At 44.1% G+C, this 24641-nt stretch overlaps 1 protein-coding gene across 1 annotated transcript in view; it reads left to right on the top strand.

Moving 5' to 3' along the window:
- The window catches only part of LOC119372239 (uncharacterized), a 66728-nt gene extending 42425 nt beyond the window's left edge, over window positions 1-24303 (top strand). The window contains exons 7-9 of the mRNA XM_049420167.1: window positions 992-1094; window positions 23484-23663; window positions 24254-24303. Coding sequence (XP_049276124.1) covers window positions 992-1094; window positions 23484-23663; window positions 24254-24303 — 333 coding nt within the window. The remainder of the gene's footprint in view (window positions 1-991; window positions 1095-23483; window positions 23664-24253) is intronic.
- The last annotated feature ends 338 nt before the right edge of the window (window positions 24304-24641 follow it).

Genomic DNA, 24641 nt, shown 5'->3' with positions numbered 1-24641 from the left:
CGCCACTCTTGCACAAAACTGCTTTTGTTGCTTGACATGCTCAGCTGTGGAGGTTTGCATTCAAATTAAAGGAGTGTAGACTCCAAAATATGAAGGTAACCCGGCACGAAACTCGTAAGCCGTGCTTGCTTGCAGGGAATGCTGTGACGAATTTTGATAGAGACGAGGAGAGTTAGAGCTACTTTATTTGAATTTTCTCCTTTTCCAGACTTGTTGCAATAACCATGAGCAAACACGAGGAAAGATTTCTGCAAAGGGTGTGACGTTGGAGATGTGTATGGCAAAAACTGACTGCGACCACGTGTAGCAGGAAATCCTTTCGGCGTTCGATGCTAAGGGATCAAAAAGGAAATGTTTTTCCACCTCCACTTGCTTGTCCACGTGGTCGCTAATTGGCGGATTTTCCCGACGCCAACAGCAACAATGAAATGGTGGTGACGCGACTGCGTTTCAGTGCAACTGGTGCCGCAAAGTGGAGGCGCACGTCTGAAATGTAGCAGATGGCACTTCGGTTCGCTGACGTCACCACTTTGGTACTCTTCGTCATGTTGTTGTTACATGTTACACGATTTACTCAGTTATGTTGCGACACATGGGTTTGCTTCCTTTTGGTGGGAGGTTTCGACATCTTTATCCAAAACTCGCAGTGTCTACACTCGTTGAAAGTTAATCAGTAATTTATCAACATAAATGCTTTTGGCGATCGTATTGCTTTTAAATAGTGCGCATTAAAAATGAGTATATCAACATTTTGGACATGGGCCAGTCCCTGGCTGAAACATTGGCATGCTAAATGTTTCCTCAACATGGACTTCATGCTAGTGCATATGTGAGAGAGAGGAGGAGATCAGAGTTTAAGTTTTAAGATCCCACTTGGACAAAGAAAAAAAAGCCTGAAATGCTGTGTGCTAATGTGCTGGCTAGTACATGAATTGCCCTGGTCACTCCCCGTGACTGCAGTTAATGACAGTGACTGCTTTTACCTGCGCAGGCTCCCTCGGCCAAGATGGGTGCAGCCATGAACAGGAAGGCTGGTGGTTTATTGCGCCAGCCCTCGACCAAGAGTGCGGCACTGGCCTCCAGGAGCGTTCCATGTGAGCTTCCTTCCCACTGCATCACACCAGCTTTGCTTGACCGATGGTGCACAATGTTGTGTATTAAATTAATAAGAAGGGTGAACTATGCAAGTTGATATTCTTTAATGCAGCGATTCCACTCCTGTGCCAAAGTGCGGCAAATCGAATTTACTGCGCCATCCTGATAAAATCGATGTAAACTGTGCCAAACTGAGACAGTCTCGGGTTTCGGGTTCTATCACCGACAAGCAATCGCACCGCCGGGGACATCAAAACATGTGAAGCTTGATCTTGGGGCCTCCAGAGTCGCAATCGTGGACGAAGAGCTATTCCGATGAATAAACGGTGCTCTCGAGTGCGTCCCAATCCGTGCCGTCATGATTAGTGCCGACGCTGCTTCCGTTTTGCAAGTTGGCTCAATGGCAAAGTGCATTCTCCACAGAAGCTTGCGACTCCTCGGCCATTCGGTAGAGAGAAAGTGTTTTGCCGATTTATTGGCGGACGTCGTCTGTTCTGAAACGAGCTGCCAGCAGTGTTTCTGGGAGTTGCACGGCACGTAATTAGAGCAAGGTTCAGTAATACCTACACGTGTGCCGCTAGAATGTCTGTCACTTCTGCTTCTGGACATCGCGGAATGAAATGTGGGAAAACTAGCCATAGATATATGGAGCAGTATCAAATATTCCGTGTTTCACGTTCATGGTAGAGTACGTGAACGGTGGGAACGCGTTGACGCTTATCCTCGAATTCACTTTATCCATGGATCTTCATCCAAAAGAGCTTTCGTAATTTTCTTCCACTAGCACATCCAGGTTGGTAATCGCTCTTGCGGTAATACCCGCTAAAATGCCCTGCCCCTTGAGCTCGTCAGTGTTAGGACCCCAATTCGAATATATTGAACGCATCTTTTTTTTTTTTAAATGCCATCTCACTAATAAAAGTATGTATGCCTCCTGGTCGGAGCAGCCGCAATTCTGTTTTAATGTGGCCCGTTGCTGACCGCCCTGGCGTCGCAAGGCCCACTGTGAAATGGCAACGCTATGTTACACGTCTGGCCCTCGCTTTTCAGGGTCAATAGTGGACGGTTAATAAAATCTGTTTAGCTTAAAGGTGAAGCAGTGAATGCGATAGGAACAAATTGTATTGTTCTACGAAGTAAGGCTAGCAGCTAACTCCTTTTGATCTGATCTCGCGTTACTCAACAGAACGCTGATTTAAAGCGGCCCTGCAACACTTTTCCAAGTAATCGTCGACTGCCTTCACTGAGAGAGCTTATTGCCTCGTGAATCGACCGCCGCAAATATTTTTAGAATCTGTCAAGTACGATCGGAGATTTGTCGCACGCTGTAATTTCTTTGTCTCTTCTCTCGTGACGACGAGCGCGCTGGAAGCCAAGCAGGGAGGGATGGCATGGGGGAAAGAAGCTACATCACATGCCTTGAGCACTTATTTAATTTTTTTCAATCGCGCGGCTTACCCTAAGTGGCCGCGTGCTGTGCTTGTGATTTGCTCGCGTGTTCTTAGGAGACTCGACCACCGATCGGCAGCGTTTTCTGACTATGCTGAAAAGTGTTGCAGGGCCCCCTTTAAAGGAGTCCTGACACAAAAATTTTCGCCCTGCGTTTTTTGCTGCAATGTGTTGCTGGGGGCCTGTTAGTCATAACACGGCACATCGTTTGCTGCAGCGCGCGACAGATAATCAATTACAAGCTCCTCATTACCAACACAGCCTCAGTTTCGGTTTGACAGAGCTCCAAAAACGACAAGCCGCCGGGTGCAACTATCACCACCTAGCGAGTGAAACGCTCGGTCACGTGAGCACACAGAACAGTGACGCATTTCCGCGCAGTCTGTCGTCGCCGGGCTCATCGTCGTCTGATGGCGACAATTTGCGGCGGGGATGGAAGGAATTTTTGACGTGGCGAATCACTTCAGGTTTGACCCGCTGGCGAGGAGCGATTCGTCGGGAAGCGCGTCAAAACAGAAATGGCGGCTAGACGTCATCATAACTTGTACCGGCTGCAACGGCTACGTAGGGGAAGTAGGGGGGTCACCTCGGGTCACCTCCGAGGGTGTCAATGCATCGCGCTCGCGAACTTCAAAGTTCATATAAAATACCTTCGCAGCTTTATTCGCTGTCGATATTTTGCAGATGGTACACGCACGTACACGGGAATCGATCCAGCAGGCTATCTTGGCCACGAAATTTTGTGTCAGTACCCCTTTAAGGGATTACGGCCGCTTCAGGGGCCAAAGTGGTTTTCGTGCTTTCAGTTCTTCTTACGCGAAGTAAGCATTCGGAGCAAAGAAAGTTTACGACCAGTCTCCTGATGCTTGTCGAGAAAACACGTGCGCCAGCGACACTCCTTTCACTCCCGTCCCTTCACGTTCCTTACGAAAGACTGCCGGGGCGTTTCCTCTCTGCTTGATGAGCAATCGACGGCAGGCCTCGCGTGCGCGGGGTGATATCGCATGCGCCCTCCTTGTGATGAAGACGGCTGGCTCGTTTCGTCGCCAGCGCTCGCGAGCTTTTACTTGCGGGCAGAACATACGATGCGCGGGGACATGTTATCAATTTGGACTTCATACTGCAAATGACGGCAGTGGCGACGCCAAAAAGCCATCGAGAGTGTCCGTATAAATTGTTATTGCTATAAGAAGAAAAGAATTATGACAGCTTCGCGCTAGTGTTGCCAAGTCTGAAGGAAGAGTGGAGCTTTGCGGGCTTCTTTGTTTCACTTTATTTTTTCGTTCTTTCTTTCTCTCTGTTTCTTGTATCTCTTATTTGGATCGATTTCCTTCTATTTCTTTCTCTTTCGTGCTCTTTCTATCTCTCCCTCCCTTTCTTTCTCTCTTTATCGCTTGCTCTATCTTTCTATCTCTTCCTCTCTGCTTCTGTGTCTCTATTTCTCTTTCTTTCAGTCTTGCTTCCTGTTTTTTTTTATGCATTTTTCGTGTCTTGTTTCTACATCTCCTTCTCTCTCTTTCTATGTTTTTTCTGTCTTTCTATCTTATGTCTTTATTCCCTTTATTTCTCTTCATTTGTTCTTTCTCTCTATCACTTTCTTTTTCTCCCTTTCGTTTTCTCTCTCTTTCACGTGTTTCACGTGCTCGACTTTGCTGAGCAGAGTTTTCTCTTAATGCTCGCACCTGCTGCACTCGCTAGTGGGGCTGCCCAATTCGTGCAGTGCATACCAGCCTGAGGAGTTTTGCACAATGGAGCACAGGTTACCGATAGCATAGACAGCTTCGCTGTTGAAAAGTGAGGAGCCATTCCAGTTTATGAGCTGGACAAGCAGCGAAGCTGTTTAGCGCATTGCACAAATATGACAGGGTGGAGGCCAGTTTGATATGTAAGGCCAGGTTGTCAACGACCGGGCTGTTAACGTTCAATACGCATTTTTTGTACTGCTCCTTAGAGGGCACTACGGAGACGAGAGCTGACTTCCAACTAAAATTTTATTGTGAAGAACAAGCAGTTTATTCTTCACGATAAAATTTTAGTTGGAAGTCAGCGCTAGTCTTCGTTCGTCTCTGTCTCGTGTCTTCCCTTGCGCTGTACAGTCTAACCCCACTATAACGAATAACGCTACAACGAAATTTCCGCCACAACTAATAATTTTGGATTCTCGGTCAGCTGCCCATAGAAAACAATGCAAAAAATGTCTCGTCACAACGAATACTTTTTCTGGGTATTTCCACTTGAACGAAGTTTTCGCGAGTGTCACCACGTAAGGAAAAGGAGCTTGCATAGGATTGACGCGAAATTCCGCTAGAAACTCGACCATTTCTCGTTGCCAGAGGCGTGCGGCCGCATCGAAAGACCCGTGTCTTCATCAGAGACATGCTTTCTGCCACCACACGCAGATCCCGGTAAATTTCTTGCCATTGAGATGCTCGGCGACAGATCGCCATCCGCCATGATGCACGTGCAGGCTGCGGAAGAACCGTTCTTCAATAACTCCCGCCATGTTTTTGACGTAGCGTTCAAAACAAAACTACTGCTCATCGTCACATGCCCTGCGATCGTGAATGACATCCACAGCGTTTTGAAGGCACACGCGCGGCCAGCGCGCACCTAGTCAAAGCGTAATTACATTCTGCCGCAACCGCTGCGAACACAAATGCGGTCGTGTGGACGCGATCATGGGCGACTACGAAAATACGTGCGCACCCAACGTACGCGCACTGACTCAAATCAATGCTGCGGTCAAAACCGCGGTAGACGCGATCACAGATAGCAATGAAGGCATGCGCACGGCCAGCGCGCACAGAAAACGGAACTACCATTTGCCGCAACCGCTGTGCAGAAAACTGCGGTCGTTATCGTCGCAATCATTGATAGCGATTACGCTCAAGTACGCAGCTAACACATCGGAAGAAAGATTAAAGTATTAAAACGGCACGAAGCGTTTCGGCTTTCCTATCGCTCCCTTATGACTGGTAGTGCGGAGCTTCGGCACTTAGTTTTCAGTTAGCCTCTAGCAAATTTTGACACGCTCCTATGTGGCGCTACGCACTCGGCACGCATCGAGGGTAGCCTGCATATCGTATTTGCTCGTGTATAATCCACGTGTATAACTCGCGTGTTGATGCAAAGCCGCCTTCCTTGCATTACCGTGAAGCCAACTTGCGCACCGAAATTCGCGTGTAACCCGCACCCAGAGTTTAGCGCTAAATTTTCTGTATAGTATTTTGTGCGTGTTATACGCAAGAAAATACATTAACTCGGTGTGTGACCAAGTACGTTCGAGTTAGCGAGAGTTCAATGGAAAAGACAGTGGATGCGCTTGCCGGGACAGTCATAATCATCAGATCTTCCGAACTTTTGTGGTCTATGCATGAAATTTCGCTGCAACATACTTCCGCGACAACAAACTTTTTCGGGTGTCTCGTCAATTTCGTTGTAGCGGGATTTAACTGTAATCACAATTTGAAATAGAATGCCAACTAGCCCGTGCTCAAGACCTTGCTTCACTCGGGTATGTCCTAGCTGTATACAACTTCGCTGTGAAAGGAAAATGAAGTTTGTTATATCATGTAGTCCCCCGTTGAATGCACTTTGAGCACCCGAGTTCCCTCATCTTAATTATCCTTGGAAAAATTGGTGGTGCTCCACTAGAAGGGCAAAACTATCAATTATGAGAATACGATGCAGAGTCCCCCCCCACTGAACCTTTACCTGCACAGGTCTGGTCTTGTGCAGTCCCCTTTATGCCTCCGCTGCAAGGAAGGCGAGTATCTAAGTCATTTCTTCTTAACATGCAGAACCCCTCTGAAGGATGGGCTTGAATTTATCGCTTCCGATGGTTGTTTCCTTCGGCGCTACCGTACTGGGTTTTAGCCACAGGATCGTTTGCGATGCTATATGTCATTTCCTACGTGAGACAAAGCGAATTGAATGTTAAGGTTATCTAAATTCAACGTATTATTTTTTACTTTTCCTTAATTTTTTTTCTTTTCTTTTCCTTAATTAAGCTAATGAGTTATTTCAAAAGTTATGTATTTCTAAAGATTTTTAAAATATAAACAATTTTATTTATATAACAAGGCACTGCCTGTTTCATGGCCGATCCCCCGCGGTGGTTTATGCCAGTTTACTAAGGATCAACTAACCACTTTCGGACACTTCCACGGATGCTAGGCTTAAAGCAGACCTCCATCTTCCACGCAAACCGGCGCATGCGCAAATGATAGTCTCGAAGCACTGCGAGAATGCTCTTGCTACAGCACAGACAGGGCTCGGAGAGGAGGAAAGGAGTGCCAGTGGAGGTTGGCTTTCTGAGCCCGGCTAAGTGATGTCATGTTGCGCCCAGCAATACAATCTATAAAGGGAAAAAAAGAAAGAACCTGGCCTTCGTCTTTGAGTAGTCTTAGGGGAATGCATTCGTGAAAGGGCGAATATTTAGCATTCAGGCACGGTTGTATGCCGCAGTGTTTTCCTACCGCTTCTGCTGATAACCATGTAGATGTATTTAGACTGTTCTAAAGTGCAATTTTCAGTGTTTTGTTTATTTGCTAGCTTAAAAAAATCGCTGAATGGGTTATTCAAGAACACTCAAGTGCATGACTCCCTTATTTTTGCATTATCGAGTGAAATACGGAGTGCTCCCGACAAGATTTTCTCAGAGATTTGCAATGAATATAAATATTTCTACAGTAAAACCTCGTTAATTCAGATCTCAAGGGAGTGAAAAAAATGTCCGAATTAACGAATGCATAACAAAAACGCACATTTTCAATTCCTTTATCGCATACCTTTATTTTAAGAAGTAGTCCGTGATGCTTGATTTTTTTTTTTTGTGTGTGGACAGCTGGGCGGCAAGGACTAGTTTGGGGCATGTGACAAACCCTCTAGCGCAAGAGTATTGCCTGGGACATCGTAACAAAACTCCTCTAGAACGACGAGAGCGTCCGCGGCTTCTTTTGCGGTACGACGCACCGGGCGTAGTTCATCGCACGGGTCTTCGCCGGACGCCTCATCCGTCTCACCGATGCCTTGAAGGAATCTATGTTCATTCGTAGAGCGTACCTCTCTGCTTGCGCGCGTATAAGTGGTCCACTCAACGGCAGCTTCGACTCGCATGCACTCGCACTCATGCACTCGCATGCGACTCGAGGCTCAAACGCTTCCATTATTTGAGCCTCGTTTTTCACGCATGTCGATAGCGTGCTTCTTTTTACGTCGAACTATCACCTCTTCTCTGGAAGCGCTGTCTTTCAGTGCTTTTAGTATCTTCACTTTAGTTGCCAAGTCCTTTGCCGTGTACTTCGCGCGTTTCGCCAGTTCCGACATCGCGGCAGGATGATATCACACCACCACTATGGCCTGACCGCCACCTTGCGCACAGACACTTCCGATACGCCGAACAACGTACCGAAGAGGGGGAAAAAAGCACGACCGACGTCTGCAAGTCCGCACGCTATTCGTCGGAGGCCTTGTTTCTTTGTTATCCGTTCTTCGCCAATGATGATGATGATGATGAAACTGTGGCTTTCCCTTTTCATTGGGTAGTCGCAAAAAAATTTTGCATCCTAGTCTTCAATTGCAAATGGAAAGAAGGATGCATGGATGCTATGAGCGTCCCCTTTATAACGGGGCGGTGACATGTCTGCCACCAGGCTCGAAGAAAAAAAAGAAAAAAAAAAAACTTCCTTGTTTCAAGTTGGCTTAATACCTTATCTACACTGATTAAATCTATGTTATTCCAAAAAAAAAATATAAATTCACGGTCCATCTCTCTGCCTCTTAAGGCAAAATGACTTTATTTTTCCCCATTATTTATTTTTGTACTTTATCTCTATTTTCTGCCGCCAATACCCTAACCGTCTCTTACTTATTTCTATCGCGGACGTGTTCAGCTTTCCATTGTTGTCCCTAAAACCCAAGGCTTCCTGTAGACTCGTGCCCACACGTATACCTGGGTGAATATCGCCACATTCAATCGGTACATGTTCCAATGTTTCCTTAGTTCCCCCGCGGCATGTACATTGTTCTTCTTCGTTAGTGAATCTCGCTTTATAACTACGCGTTCTAAGGCAGCCCGACCTTGCTTCAAACAGTAAAGCGCTTCCCCTTGAATTATCATAAAACCTTTCCCTCCTTACTGCGTTTTTTCCCTTTCGGTAGTTACTCAGATGCGGCTTCTTTTCCATCGCTGTCATCCAATAAGTCCTCTCCGCCTCTCTGACCTTCCGCTTAATGCTCCTTGTTGCCATATCGCCCGCACTGCTAGCCGTATATTTACTGATGAGCCTCCTAGTTCTTTTTCTCCACTGCGTGTCAACGCTTTTTCTATACAAATACCTGAAAACCTTCTCTGCCCATCTACTCTCCTTCATTTTCCTCAGCCTCTCTTCGAATCTCATTTTGCTCTGAGCTTCCCTCACTTCAAAGCCTGTCCATCCCATATCACCCTTTACAGCCTCATTTGTCGTCTTCCCGTGAGCGCCCAACGCGAGGCGGCCAACCGTCCTTTGATTTAGATCCATTCCTGATTGTACCTCTGACTTCATGCACACCACTGAGTTCCCAAATGTAAGCCCCGGGACCATCACACCCTTCCACAGCCCTCGAAGCACCTCGTACCTATTGTATCCCCATAAAGCTCTGTGCTTCATAATTGCAGCATTCCTCTTTCTCTTTGCTACCGATGCTTTCTCTTGTACCTCCATATATCTATCCTCCTCATTTACCCATACTCCGAGGTACTTGTACTCTCTTACCCTCGGTATCTTTTGGCCCTGTATTATGACCGCATGGTCTTCGTGATCATTGAATACCATCAATCCACATTTTGTTGCACTAAATCCTAGTCCTGGAGCCTCACATTCCCTTCCGCATATATCTGCCAGTCGCTGTATATCGTCTTAACTGTCCACAAATAAGACAATATCATCAGCATAAAATAGACCTGGAAGCTTCTGCTCGACCATCGTGCCAACGTGTTTGTGTGACAAATTAAACGCAATGTTGCTACCTTCTCGCGCTTTTTTCATCCTCACCATGTACAGCATGAATAACAGCGGGGACAAAGGACATCCCTGTCTCAGCCCCTTGCTGATTTCAACGCTGTCCTTGCTACTTATTCCTTCCCATTCTATACAAACTGTATTTTCTCGGTATATTTCCCTCAAAAGCTGTATACAGTCGTCACCTATGCCCACTTCTTTCAGTATATCCCACAAAATTTCCTGATTAACGTTGTCATACGCCCCGGTAATATCTAGATAAGCTACGTATAAGGGCCTGTTTTCTATTTTCGATATTTCTATACACTGGGTAAGAACAAACAGATTATCGTCTAACCGCCTGTCGATTCGAAATCCATTCTGAAGTTCTCTCAAAATATCATTTTGTTCTACCCACGCTTCTATTTTTAATTTTACTGCCTGCATCGCCAACCTGTATAGCACCGATGTAATGGTTAGCTGTCTATACGAGCGAATGTTATCCTTTTCTCCCCTGCCTTTATAGATTAAGTTCATTCTGCTTTTTCGCCAACTGTCTGGTATTTCCATCTCCTGTAAGCACTTTTCTACGGCTTTCAGCAGTGCTTCTTTAGTGTTATGTCCGAGTTCGTTAATGAGGCTGACGGGAACCCCATCTAAGCCCGGAGTAGTGCGCTTAGGAATTTTTCCTTCGGCCTTCTTCCAATTGAAATTCTCTAGTACTACATCTTCGTCGGTTGCACTCCTTTGCGTGCTCCAGAAATGCATGCTCCAAAACGCCACCTTGCGTCCCCTTTCATAAGTTTTCGAAAAAAATGCGGTTTTCCTTGGCCTCCGCGATCGGCATCGACAGCGCACCGTTGCTGCCGGAGCCTATCTCGGAGACCATAAGTTTGCACATGTGTGGCAAAGAAAATGCAATGTGATAAATATTATGGCCTCCGAGATGCAGTTTCAGTTTCGCCGTCTTTGGCTTGCCTCCAGTCCGAATTAACCAGTGCGCGTGCAATTTTGCGTCGAATTAGTGAATGTTTGTTGCGAAAGGGCTACGGACATTTTTGAAGGGAGGGTGTGGGAATGACGAATTATCCGAATTTCCGAATTAATGGGGGCCGAATTAACAAGATTCTACTGTAGCTCCTGGCTCATCAGAGCCCCATAATAATTATTCGGGTGCTTGAATGTAAATGAAACTTGTTGCTCTAGTGTACACCAGGCTGTGAAATTAGCTGCTCCAGAGTGCTCCAAAATGCCAAATTAGCTGCTCCAAAGTGCTCAAAGATGGCACTTTTTGCTGCTTCAAAGTGCTCCAAAATGAAAATTTTGCCGTTTAATGTCAAAAACTTGGTTGCTATGCTGTGTTCGCTCCCTTTTGTTCTGATCTTACCTTAAAGGGACACAAAATTGAAACAATGAACAAATTTAGACTTGACAAAAATATTCTTTAAAAACTAAACTGTCTCTACTTTCATCATTATGTACCAACCCTTTCAGACTATGAAGGTGGAGGTCTGCAAGTGTCAACTTGCTCATTATTTCAAGGCACTCGATATTCTGCTGCAACAAAAATCTCGTAATAGTATGTTGATTTATGGGTTTTATAGTAATTAATCTTAGTGAAATCATAATTAAATATGTTTATTCTGAACTCATTGATGTTCTGTTTTTGTGTAAACAGAACCAAATTGCAGGGTAGAAACATAGTGAAAATTCATTTTTGGTTGTGTTAATTTCAAGCAAAGAAGTATTACACTTCTGACGTGGCTCACGGAAAGCAGCACGTTGAACATGGTAGTGCCTTCAGAAAACAAGTGATCATGTGTAACGGTACACTGCAAAATGAAGTTAAATGAAGGTATTAACGCAAGAGGTTCAATTAACCCTTTGAGGTTCGATTTTTTTTTCGCGAAATGAGTCCCATAAATGTGCATTTTTTAGGGGTGTGTGAATATTGGCAAATTTCGAATAGCACTCTATTAATCGAATAGCGAGTGTTATAAATACCGAAACGATAGAACAAAGAGGGGCAACGTTTAGTTTTTATTCATCAAATTGCCAAGTTACATGCAGCCCAAGGATTTACGGGACTATCGACACTACATATCTTGATTAAAGGCTGAAGATAGAAATAAAAGATGAAAACTCCAGTGTCGCAGAAGAGACGGGGTCAATAATCCGCTGTCTTCATCGTGGCATTCATTATGTTGACTCGTGAATATTGTTTAATATTTCTACATCAGTTTTATTCAAAAGCTGTTGACAACCTGTCACCTTGAATACTAAAGTCATTGCTGTATTTCAGCCTGCAGTTACAAAATGTTTCTAATGTTCTAGTTGGTTCTTCATACGAGCCTACCTCAGTTTACAAAATTGTGGTATTTTCTTGTCAGTTGAAAGTAGTCTTACTGATCCTTTGTTAAAGATGAATTTTATTCATTCAAAGAAGATGTTACATATCAACATAATATACAGAAGGAGGTCCCAAAGCTCTAGGCTGCAAGGGGACCTCCTGTACTAATTTTTTTTTTTAAGTAAGTAAGTAAACTTTATTTGGGCATAACACATACAGCGTTTGCCCGCGAGGCAAGGCAAAAGGAGGACTTAAACCCCCTGACTAGGCCTTACCTCGCTGGGGCAGCAGAGACAGCGGAGTCGAAAGTTCCAATTTCTCTAGAACGTGATCAATTAACAAGAACATAATCACTAATACAATAAGAACACGATCACTATTTACAGTAATAACATAATGACAGTAATGACATAGTAGCAGAACATAATCACTAATGCAGTAATAACAACAAGAACATAATGAATAATGCAGTGACCAGTAATGCTCGCTAACAGTAACGCTTAGTACCATTACTAATGCAGTAACCAAACATATTAACATTTATACAACACATCCAGTTCCGAAGCAAGAAACATGTTCATTATTAGATGTTTAAATTCATGAATTGTTTTACAATTTCTGGCTATTTCAACAACATTAGGATACATATTACATAAACACATAGTTTCATACTCAATGGTTTGCATACCATAGTTTGTCCTGGCCTTCTTTATTACTACTGATGTGTGGCGTAAACTGTATCCTGTGTCTCGACTGAGGTACCGATTTGAAAATGTCTCAAAGTTGCTGGAAACTTCTTTAAATAGCCGAATGCAAATCTTTGCTCTGTAAGAGTTTCTAATGTTAAGGATATTGTAGCGCATCATTAATTCAGAAGACCCTATGTATTCATTTGAAGAGTTAAGCAAACGAACAGCTCGACGTTGTAATACTGCCAGTTTTTCTATGTCGGTTTTGTTTCCGTTCCCCCATACTAATAAGCCGTAGCTAAGGTGCGAATGTACAAGTGAAAAGTACAATTGTCTGACGAGCTTGACAGGCACATAGCATCGGATTCGTCGTAGTAAACCTACAGAGCGTGCAACCTTGGTGCGGACCTTATTTATGTGCTCTGACCAGCTTAAATGTTTATGAAATATAACACCTAGAAAAGAATGGCTTGTCACATGCTCTAGTTGCGATCCACAATAAAAAAGTTTTACATCGTACCTTATTTCTTTATTCTTGGAACAAAAAACCGTAAACTTTGTTTTCTTCGCGTTTAGGTTAAGCTGATTTACATATAGCCATTGGTGAAGTTCTTTTAACCAAGAATTTGCAGTAACTTCTAGTTCGTGAAGGTCAATACCGGAAAAAAACACATTAGTGTCATCCGTGTACATGATCATTTCATCTGTGAGTGGAATGTGTACTATATCATTTATATACACGATAAACAATAGTGGCCCTAAAATTGAACCCTGTGGTACCCCATATTTAATCGAGCTTTTCTGTGAACTGTAATCCTGCAGGGAAGTATACTGCAATCGAGAATTAAGGTAACTATTCATAAGTTCTAAGGCTGTGCCGCGAATGCCATACACGTGGAGCTTGTTAAGCAATATTTCATGCTTTATAGAGTCGAAGGCTTTTCGAAAGTCTAAAAATATACCAATGGTCAGTTTTTTTTCTTCAATATTATTTATAATTGTATCTCTGATTGTTAATAATGCCATTTCGGCTGACTTGTTCTTTTGAAAGCCATATTGTTTATCCGAAATAATACGCTTATCCAGTAGAAAGCTATTAAGGCGCTTATATATAATACGCTCAGCTACTTTTGAAAATAATGGCAGTAGCGAAATCGGTCTGTAGTTGTTTAAGTCGTTGTGATTCCCACCCTTAAAGATTACTGCAACACGAGCTACCTTCATTTTTTCAGGAAAAAATTCCAGTGGAAAGTATACTGTTGCAAATATGTTCCAATGGACCGCATATTATGTGAGCAACTGCTTTAATAGGTTGAGCTTTGATGCCATCCTCTCCAGCGGCTGACTTGTTACTCAAGGAGTTAATAACGGAAGAAATCTCACTTTCAGATGTAGGCGTAAGAAATATTGTCTCGCTGACATGATTACCGATGTAGCTTTCGTAATTTCGATTATGGGAAATACCCGATATAGAGGTTGGAGCACCAGCATTAATAAAATGATTATTGAAGAGATCAGCTGCATCATTACCACAAAACTTAACATCATTTACAACAATCTCTGACGGAACATTTTGTGAAGAGGAACCTATTAGCTCGCGGTATATGTTCCACATTTTACGACCATCATTCATGGAAGTTTCAAATTTACGCATGTAGTATTCAGATTTTGCTTTCTTCAGATCACTGTTGAGTTTGTTCCGGACTTGTTTGAATTCTTGAAATATTTGGGGGTCTCTGGTCTTTAAGAAGTAACTGAATAATTTGTCTCTGTGCTGAATGCGTTTATATAGTTCATGATTTATCCATTCCTTTCTAGCTCTTTTATGCCGGACCACAGGGGAGAAAGGAAATGCTACATTGTATATTTCTTTCACTTTGGACACAAACAGATCATACGATGCTGAGGGATTTCCTTCAGCATAAACATCAGACCAATTTGCATTGGAAAGTAACGTTTGAAATAGCTGTATATTTCGACTATTTATGACGCGCTTGAAGTTGTGATTTCTATCAATGCGCATACAGAATGGTAACGCAGCAAATATCGGCAAATGATCACTTATGCCAGAGCTTAGCACACCAGAACATGTTTCGTTTTTGGGGAAAGAAGTAAAACATAAATCAATCAATGTTCTTGAATTCGGAGTTATCCGCGTAGGAAGTTCTATAAGGCTTTCACAACTATTTGCTAACATAGTTTCAATAAGTTGGATACTTTCATTATTTTTTGAAAGTAAGTCAACATTGAAGTCACCAACAATAATTGAATGGAATTTCTTCATGTTAGCAAGTTCAAGCACTGAATCCATGTAATGAAGTAGTCCTGTTAGGGCACCTTGCGGTGGGCGGTAGACAGCAACAATCAGAATGTTTCGAGAAACTACAGCAACACATTCAAAATCATCGGTCACACAAGTAAATTCAGGCAAGATTTCGCAACCATGGCATTCGCGAGCATACAGAGAGACGCCCCGCCTCGCTTTCTAGAACGATAAACTGAAATGTGTTTGTAACCCATGAAATGTATGACGTCATGCTCAGCCGCGTACCATGTCTCTGAAAAAGCTAGGAAATCAAAGCAACAATTTAGTTGCGATAGGTATGTCTCCATGTCAACTTGCTTATTTCTTAAACTTTGCGCATTCACATGGAACAGTTTAAGCCCTTTTTCACGAAAACAGCTATTCTTCGCTACCAAGTCGTTAAAAGATGCAACACTCTGATAGGATTCCATATTTGTGGAAGTTGGCGGTGTGTTCTAATCTTAGACGATTTTTTCTAAGTCACTTTCCGTGGCCAGCCTTATTGCGCGAGCATTCGGCTGCTTGCGCACAAAGATACTTCCCTGTGAACTCCAAACGAATTGATAGTTCAATTCCCGTGCCCTGTTCTTTGCAAGCCATAGTAACCGCTTGTTCGTAGGAGTCAGGTTATCAAAGAATTTAATACCCTGTGTTTTGCTCCTGAGATTTTTCTTCTTTTCGAACCACGCAGTTTTTAATGTTCTTGTGGCAAAACGGACAGAACGACAGGATCCCTACCCTCTTTTGCACGCAGACGGTGCATTCCGTCAATATCTTTTTCAGATAGTGACGGCAAGTCAAGCTGCGCGGCAATCTTATTATTTCTGTTAACAGGTTCTCTCCTTCTCGTTGAGCCAAACCATGAATTTCCATGTTCTGTCTGCGGCTGTACTGTTCTAGAGCGTCCACTTGTTCTTTTAACTTTGAAAGCACTGTCACGTCTCGTGACTGTTCAACAGCCTCCATTCGACGGCGTAATTCATCGATACCTTGTTCCTGCTTATTTACAGCGTCATTTAGGTGATCGTAAGTATCAGACAAATGCTGCACTGACCTTTCAATGTTCTGCACAGTTTCTTGCAAGCACATCAGTTTATCTAACTTTGCTTCTAGCGCTTGCATTTGCGACAGCTTTTTGTTATTTCAGCAAGCTCAGTTTGAAGGTTCACAGATTGGCCTGCTGTGTCAGTGTTCCCTAGAGCAATCTTACATGTAGGACATCTAAGTGACTTCTTAGTCGCATCTTTCATCATCTTAAACGACCTAGCTGTGATGCCGCTACATTTTCCGATGTGGAAGTCACCGCTGCAGTCAACACATCGCATGACCACATCATCATCACTAAACGCTGTTTTACAAAAGGAACAAGCCTTTGCAGACATTTTTGCTCGAAGGAAATGATACACATGTGAAGACAATTTAAACAGTGTTCAGGGCAGCAGCAGCAGCAGCGGAAGTGGTGAGTGATAAATAAGAGTCCAATACAATATTGCAGACAATTTGCACTAACCTGTAAGAATATCAGGCTTGGATTTAGACGGGATCCACCCACGCCAACCGCTACCGCTGCTGCCCGAGTGAGTCCGTTGGCCGAATGCCGATCCTTTTGTAGGCTCCGTCAGTCGTAATGTCACGTCGTAATGTCAAGAAAAATCAATTAATAGCAACTTGCTAAAAGGAAAAAATAAGTTTGGAACAAGCAATAGCAACACTTGATAGCAAATGAAATAAAACATGATGTAAAAATGTACTGAATTACAAGTGAGAATTTAAATGAACGAGATAATCAAGGTAATACAAATGAAAATGCAACAAACAAGTCCAAGTACTAACGTGTAACGTGGAAAAATAGAACTCGTAAATGGATATTGGTTATACTGAATGTGATATGCAAATTAATAATAGTGAAACAGAAAAAAAGATCAAGTGATGTGTCACAAAACGGCAAAATTGCAAAACCTTTGGGCATATGAAAACTGAGCGAACTGTACTTATGATATAAGATTGAATTAACATCAATGGCAGCAAAATAAAATCTATAGACAGCATAAATTACAACCAAAAGAATTAGTTACAAGTAAAGTAAATACGAAAATAATTGCTTTTTAAAACTGCTAGTACTACAAGAAGTCTTCACGTTACTCTGAATACTGTTCCAGAAAGACTGCCTGTGAACCCAGTAAGTGAATTTACCATAGTTAGTTTTAATTTTTGGTAACAAGAAGTTATTTGAAGCAAATCGGGTATTATTTAGATTAGAGAGTTGTCCTCTGTTAAAAATTATTGAGGGAATGAGTGAAGGGAATTGTGAGTATTGCCATGTTAAAATTAAAAAGTTTGTGAATGCTTAAAATTCGATGCTCTTGTAAAAGAGCAGATGCACTGCATCGTGGTGACTGGAACGTAATAATGCGGATGGCCTGGTTTTAAACATCGTAAAGGAGCCAAATGAGTGCTATATGTGTTACCCCAGGATGCGATGCAGTAGGTGAAATGACTGTGAATGAAGGCATAATACAGACAAAGCAAGGCAGTTAGACTAATGTATGGATGCACTTTGATCAGGATTCTAATGCCATAGGCTGTTTTTTGATTGAGGTGTGAGATATGGAATTGTACTTTAAGTTTGAATCAATGATTACTCCCAAAAGCGACAATGATTGGATGTGCCTTGATGGCGTAATTATTGACTGTTATAGAGGGAAATTCGACTATCTTCTTTTGAGTAGGGTGAAATAGCATAAAAACTGTTTTACTGGGGTTAATTTCCAAAGAATTTTGACGGCACCAGTGAATTATATTTTAGAGATCACTATTTAGGTTAGACGTAAGATTATTAATCGAGGTACAAGCAGTTAAAATTGTAGTGTTGTCCACATATAGGTAAGATAGACGGTGTGATAGGTGGGACGTAAGATCATTAATGTAAATAGTGAAGAGTAATGGGCCTAGTATTGATCTCTGAGGAACTCCCCTATCAATTAATTTGAAATTAGAAAGATGCTATGAATATTTGTTTCAAATAAAATGTTGTGGAATTTTCGTACTGTTTTGAAAATGGTTAAATTACCCTTCTGCGGCTGCTCTGAACATGGTTGCCTTTCTATTCGAAAACTATTTGAACAGTGTTCGATTATGCGTCATCACTATTCGATTCGGTTTTAAAATTCAGTATTCACGCAACCCTAGTATTTTTTTTATTGCTGAATTAAATTATTCAGATAAATCTATTTAACAAAAATTTTCTAAAATTTTTTTGGGTGACCGTAAAGTGACAGAAAAAAAACTTGTCACATGCACATGGTTTTTTCATGAGTAACAGCAAAATAAATTATAAAAAGAAACCTATAAGACTGTTAAAAAATTATGTTGCAATAAACGTCTGTGTAGGTCATACACATAGAAAAATAAGTGAAGGAAGTGGCGTAAGTGGAAACACCGAGGAAGAAAACAAACTTTTTATCCAGTCGGCATCATCTCGCCACGCACGCTTTTGAAATGTCACTCGCTTGTCAACATCTGAATTTTAAACTCGTAAGTAACGCCTGGTATGACGAGCTGACATTTACTGAATTGGATTCTGATTTGCTAGTCGAGCGGTGATTCCTCCGAGCGGCGATTTGGAGGAATCTCCACTAGACTCGCTTTTGCAGCTGAGAAACTGGCGCACACTTCCAAAGCGCAAGAAACTGCGCGGCTGAGCGCACTGAAGAAAATTGTGTAATTATGAGCGCGTCCGGAAAGCAATAACAAGTCCGAAACCTATAATAATCATTCGTCTTGTCACCAATAGCGGCATCGTTTGTCAGTCAGCGCCTGCATGGAAACTGGCATAATCGCTTATTGGGGAGCAATAAATGAGATGGTAACAAATCGATCACCTTTCCAAGCATTCTAAACCAGAAAACCATCAGTTTTGCGGGCGCAGTAAGTGGGAGCCGGCCGAAGGACTATACCGAAACTAGCCGGCACACCACTGTAGTGGAGCATAAAAAAAGAAACTTATTCCCAAAGTTATGGGGGCGCTCGGTGGCTGTGAGCGCGTAGTGGTCAACGACGATCGCATGTGCGCTTGTGTCACGCGGCAGCCGCTGGCAGCGGGCAGTTGCGGCCGAGGCTCGATGCAGTAAAGATGTGTCTCTGGGTCTCAGCTTCATCTCTAAAGGATTCAGGGCTAGCTGCAGCCGCAAAACCCTACATCTGGCGCCCAACGGGAAGGACCCCGCCCCGACATGTTCTGCCCGATCAACATACGCCGGATCCCAGCAGCTCCTGATTTCGGCCCCCTGCACGGCGATATCGCCTTTGCGGAGCTATGGGCGCTGAAACGGGCATTCCTGGACATGGCCGCCTACGGGGTCTACGACCTGGTCCTCCTACATCAGCCGGTCGAGACCCTCGTGTGCCTCTGCCTTTCCAAGAAAATGACCCCCGACGAGCAGCGGCGTGCCATCATCGCCCTGGAGCCCCGGCGTCCCGCTGCTGTGCAGGCCATGGAGGCTCCGGCGCGCTCGCGTGGCGAGGCGGCACTTAAGGCCGACAATGAAAGCGCCGACGACGCGTGCGCTGACAAGGTCGGCGTCGAGGCTCCTGCGGGCTCGTGCGGCGGGCCGGCACCGCGGGACGACAAGCGACGTGGTGGCAATGCATCGTTCGCCAACGACGGCGAAAAGAATGTGATCGCCGAGGCGAATGCATCGATGGACGAGGAGATCGCCGAGAAAGAGGCGAAGACTCCCAGGACGGGGCGAAAGAGAGTGCGACAGTGGAAATCTTGAGGTCTGCGTCGAAGAGAACGCGCACGGCATGTCCACTTCTGAGGGAGCGTGTCACGACACGGCACCTAAGGCGGACATGGAGATTGACGCTGGAGGAGACCAGCAAACTGATGACAAGGTGGGCGCTGGTTTCCTGCTGGTCGATTTCAGGGATGACGGCGATATCGTGAGGGAACTTGACGGTCCGACAGAAGATCTTGGAGGGCGAGAAGCAAAGGATGGCAAGGCGGAGAAGACAAAAAAGAGGCAGAAAAGGAAGCAAAAGAGAAACTACGACGAACAGGATGGAGGCGAGCAGAGGGATCTGAAGAAGCAAACGGTCGCCGGCTAGAAGGAAGACGATAAGGACGACGCCAACGCCTGCGAGGCCGACCGTGAAAGTGACGACACTGACAACGACAATTACAAAGACACCGACAAGGACGCAGATAGTGATGACAGAGAGTCAGACGCTGAGGACAAGATGGACGGGGAGAACGAGCCCAAGAAACGGAGGTCTCCAGCATTTCACGACTACCACGTGGAGGAGTGGCCACCACCCCGACGTGAATGGTCCTGGCGGCTACAACAGAAAAACACGACACAGCGAATTGTTTAAGACATCCGACAGCCCATGAGGTCCTACAAGGAGTTGTGGACGGACAGTGCTGGCAGGTGGTCCTGTGCGCCACACGCAGTCCGCCGTGGCCAAGGATAGCCAGGACACTTGCGCGGGCTACCGTTGTGAAGTTCGCGTACTTTTCGCTCACTGCTTTCCGAGGGGAGGGGGCAGTATGGGGGCGCTCGGCGGCTGTGAGCGCGTAGAGGACAACGACGATCGCATGTGCGCTCGTGTCACGCGGCAGCCACTGGCAGCAGGCAGTTGCGGCCGAGGCTTGATGCAGTAAAGATGTCTTTTTGGGTCTCGGCCTCATCTCTAAAGGGTTCAGGGCTAGCTGCAGCCGCAAAACCCTACAAAGTGTAGCAGCACATGCCAAGCAAGAGAAATGATTGAAAAAGGCACATGTTTTAAACATACAAGCAATGACTTATCTACGGCATTACCCTTTTGTCCCTGTTAGGTCGTGACGTACATGTACGGCGTAAACCCTCAAAGGGTTAATCGAAACCTCGATATTCCTTGCTCTTAGCCGCTACCGTAAAATCCCGAGCAAGCGCGCCCCCCCTACTGTGAAAGATAATCTGACAAGATTTGGAGGGGGGGCCCTTGCTCGTCGCGAATCGGGATCCAACATGGCGGCGGAAGAGCCCCTAAGAATAAAAATGCACACCCGTGCTTCTAATGAAGTGCTTTATTGAGTATGCATGCACTCGCTGTTTCCAAAACTGTGAATGGAACAGTGAAAATGGCAGGAGGGGAGGGGGGGAGAGGCACTTGCTTTGTCATTGGCACATATTTCAAATCTCTCGAATGCTTGCTCAAGTAGGGGCGCTTGCTCAGGATATTACGGTAGTTAAAAACGACTAGCAAAAACAAGTGATGCACACAGTTGTCTACAAAGCATCTCAAAAGAGAGCGAATTCCGCTTGGTTTTATTTCTGTTGCGCCAGAAATCTCTGCACACAAATGTCAGCATGATTTAGAGATGTTCTTTTCGTACTTTAGCCAGCAACATTTCCTGAAACTTGGTATGCTATGTCGCTGGCCCCCTCAAAGGACAATCTAGTACTTCAGTTTTACTGATTGAGAACTATTTAGACTTTGTAGAATGCTAGGATGCAAGGAACTAATAACGTCACAGTAATTTAACGAGTGTCCAATGAGAGCATGTATTTTCACCTGTGCTCTGCTTGGCGTTTGCTGAAGGGACTGTCAGCTTTTTCACTGCTTGGTGTTACCATCATCAGCTACATACAGCACAAAAGTTTTTAAGAACGAGAGGTGTGAAATTCATGGTGTTAACATTACAATAGGAAAATGAATGTGATATTCAAGATATTAGAGCTTCACTTGATAAGGGCTTGGTGTATAGTACACTAGGGGTCCTGCATTTCAGGAACCTACTACGAGAGCTTGCATTTATGCAGCTGTGTGCGATTCCTGCACATAATGTTAAAAAGTTGCTTCATTTCCAGGCAAGATTTGTACATATTTTTCTTGGAACTGTTTCTTTGCTCCCAAGAATCCACGGTAGCGTGAATTCATGAGGAGTCGGAAAGCAAGAAACAGTGCTGCATCAGATTCGTTCGAGCTCCTCGAGAGCTTGCACTTAAACTCTATCGTGCAGTCTAACCACCTAACCTGCCAACGTGTTTCAAGTGAAATTTCGAAGAAGTTATTCATTACCACGTGGCTGTGATATGTAGGGATGGGTGAATAGTAAACTTGATGTTTGGAGCAAATAGTTATTTGGCCAAATGATTTTGAATGTAATTGTTCGAATGGTATGCATAAAATAACAATGCTCATTTTTATCAAGAGTTAGAACTAGGCTTGTGCGATTATCACTTTATTGGAAGCAAATTCATATAGTAGCAGAATTTGAATAGTATTTGCAGTGGTAAAATACATTTCTTATGTTTCAGCGCAAGGAGACACAAACACGAGCAAGAAGTGACGAGGACACATATTACCATACATTAAATACATTACCTTTTATACCTTGCTATACTTGGCCTATCTAATAAAGGGGCTATGACATGGTCACTCAACGAATTAGTTCTAACTTTTAAGCGAAAAATAGAAGTAGTTAGTCTATTGTGCTTCTACATATATGAAAACTGGACTTATAAAAGAATATTTCACTGCGAAATGATCCCTAGAAGTCTCCTGCTATGAACCCAGCCTACCGCCGGTGACCGCCATTTTGCTATGGCATCTGTGGTGCCGTGTAGTGCATGGAGCGGAGCAGTCGTCTTCTACCAAAGTTTCAGCCGCTGCCAATCGTCCAATTTCAATGCAAAAGCTAAAGTAACCTAAAACAGCTTCATTGCAACCACAGCTGGCCACAGAACAAAATAGTTCGCCGTAATGCAGATGCTCGCAAAGCAAGCAGCATGTTGTGTCGCAGCTCACGAGTGCGCCAGTGTTGCTAGACTCTCGGGCCGCTCACGTGTTGATGAAAATATTCAGTTATAAAGTGCTCGACCAAACGTGCTAAAATTTCACCAGCTTGTTTGTAAGCGCACAAGGATTCACCCACATAAATAATACAGGTTATGCTGGAAAATTGGGTGTCATGGCCCCTTTAAAAAAAAAAATAACTCTGAGTGCAGGTAATCTGTGCCTTCGAAATATGGTCGATTGGATTGCCCTTCAATGGCCGGTTTCATGGCATGTCAGCCCCATGCTGCAGCGCAATCATCATTTTAACCGGTTACATGCAGTAAGATATGTTATTCGTTTATTTTGAATGCCTTGAAATTTTGAATGGGTTTCAAAGCAAATTTGAATACTGTAATGTTCAGTCCAAGTATCCAAAATGCTCGAATGTTTGCCCAGACCTAGTGATATCTCTACATCATGTCCTGTCCATCGATCCTTATCAAATGTCATTCTACCCGTCACTGTGTTCTAGTGGTTATGTTGCTTGACTACTGACCCGAATATCGCAGGATCGAATCCGGCCACGGCGGCCGCATTTTCGATGGAAGCAAAAATGCTTGAGGCGCGTGTACTTAGATTTAGGTGCACGTTAAAGAACTCCAGGTAACTGAAATTTCTGGAGCCCTCCACTGCGGCATCCCTCATAAGCATATCGTGGCTTTGGGATGCTACACCCCAGCAATTACTACTACACCAGTGTGATTCTCTGTCCTATTGCATTTCACAATGGAGCTTTAGCGAAAGTGAGCTGAGATTTCTCTCAACGCCTCGCTTCCTGGTTTCCGTAGCACCATGCCCCGCACCACTGCAACGTCCTGCTGCGCGGCTCTCGGTGGCCACCAAGCCCAGGGCAGTCCCTGTGCGACCCAGTGCCGGAAATCGGGCAGTGGCAGACACCACATTTGCCACGAGTATGCGGCCACCTTCGAGACCACCAGTAGCCTCGAAAGCCTGTCGAGCCGCCAAAGGTGTGGACCACTTGTTTGTTTTACGAAAGTGCACGAAGCAGTGTGTCTCTCAGAGGCTCGGAGACTTATAAATGGACAGGAAATTACCAAGTGTACTTCATTATTTTTTTTTTCGGTAACTGTTTTGATCGGATTGCATTGGATGCAAATAAGGGGTGTAAATTCCAAAACTGACCCGCCACGGTGGTCTAGTTGTTATGGCGCTCGACTGCTGACTCGAAGGTCATGGGATCGAATCGCAGCGGCGGCTGCATTTCGATGGAGGCTAAATGTTTGAGGCCCGTGAACTTGCATTGAGGTGAATAACCCCAGGTGGTCAAACTCTCTGGAGCCCTCCACTACGGTATCCTTCATAATCATCATATTATGATTTTGGGACGCAAAGCCCCAACAATTATTGTTAAATTCTAAAACTTGCGTGAGCTGCCTTGGTCACACTGACGCATTTATAAAAAACTGACCCATTTCACCCATAGAACAGATTTCACCGACCTGTGGTTGCCATTATCACAAGTGTTTTTGTTTTGCTGGGCAAAAGTTCGCCCAAGTTTAACTTGCACCTTGAGTTGCCGTGTTCTTTGCTGTCACAGTGACTTGTGACAGTATAAGTGACTCTGTGAAACGAGAAGTAGCTGAATGAGTTTCCCTTGCACTGAAAGTTCTTTGCCTATCTGAAGTACTACTTGCATCTTTCAGAGTCTGATTCTAGGACCACACGTGCACCTTTTAACTGTAATTCTTAAAAAGGCCGAGAGCAGCTAACAATCTTGCATTTCCAATACGTAATTTTCATTCTGAAGGCTATTTGAATGCTTATTTGTGTATCATATTTACCTTCACAGTGCAAAGCAGAGCTTGCCACATACAGTACCTGCCACATTGCAATCTAAAGATGATTTCATGTGCACGTTACATTGTAAAGGTTTCAGAAAACACCATTGTTAAGGTGCCTAAAGGCTCAGTAAATTAACCAATTTC

Source organism: Rhipicephalus sanguineus, chromosome 10, assembly GCF_013339695.2.
Source record: "Rhipicephalus sanguineus isolate Rsan-2018 chromosome 10, BIME_Rsan_1.4, whole genome shotgun sequence".
In the NCBI taxonomy this organism is placed as follows: domain Eukaryota; kingdom Metazoa; phylum Arthropoda; class Arachnida; order Ixodida; family Ixodidae; genus Rhipicephalus; species Rhipicephalus sanguineus.
This window is presented reverse-complemented; position numbering and strand designations above follow the sequence as displayed.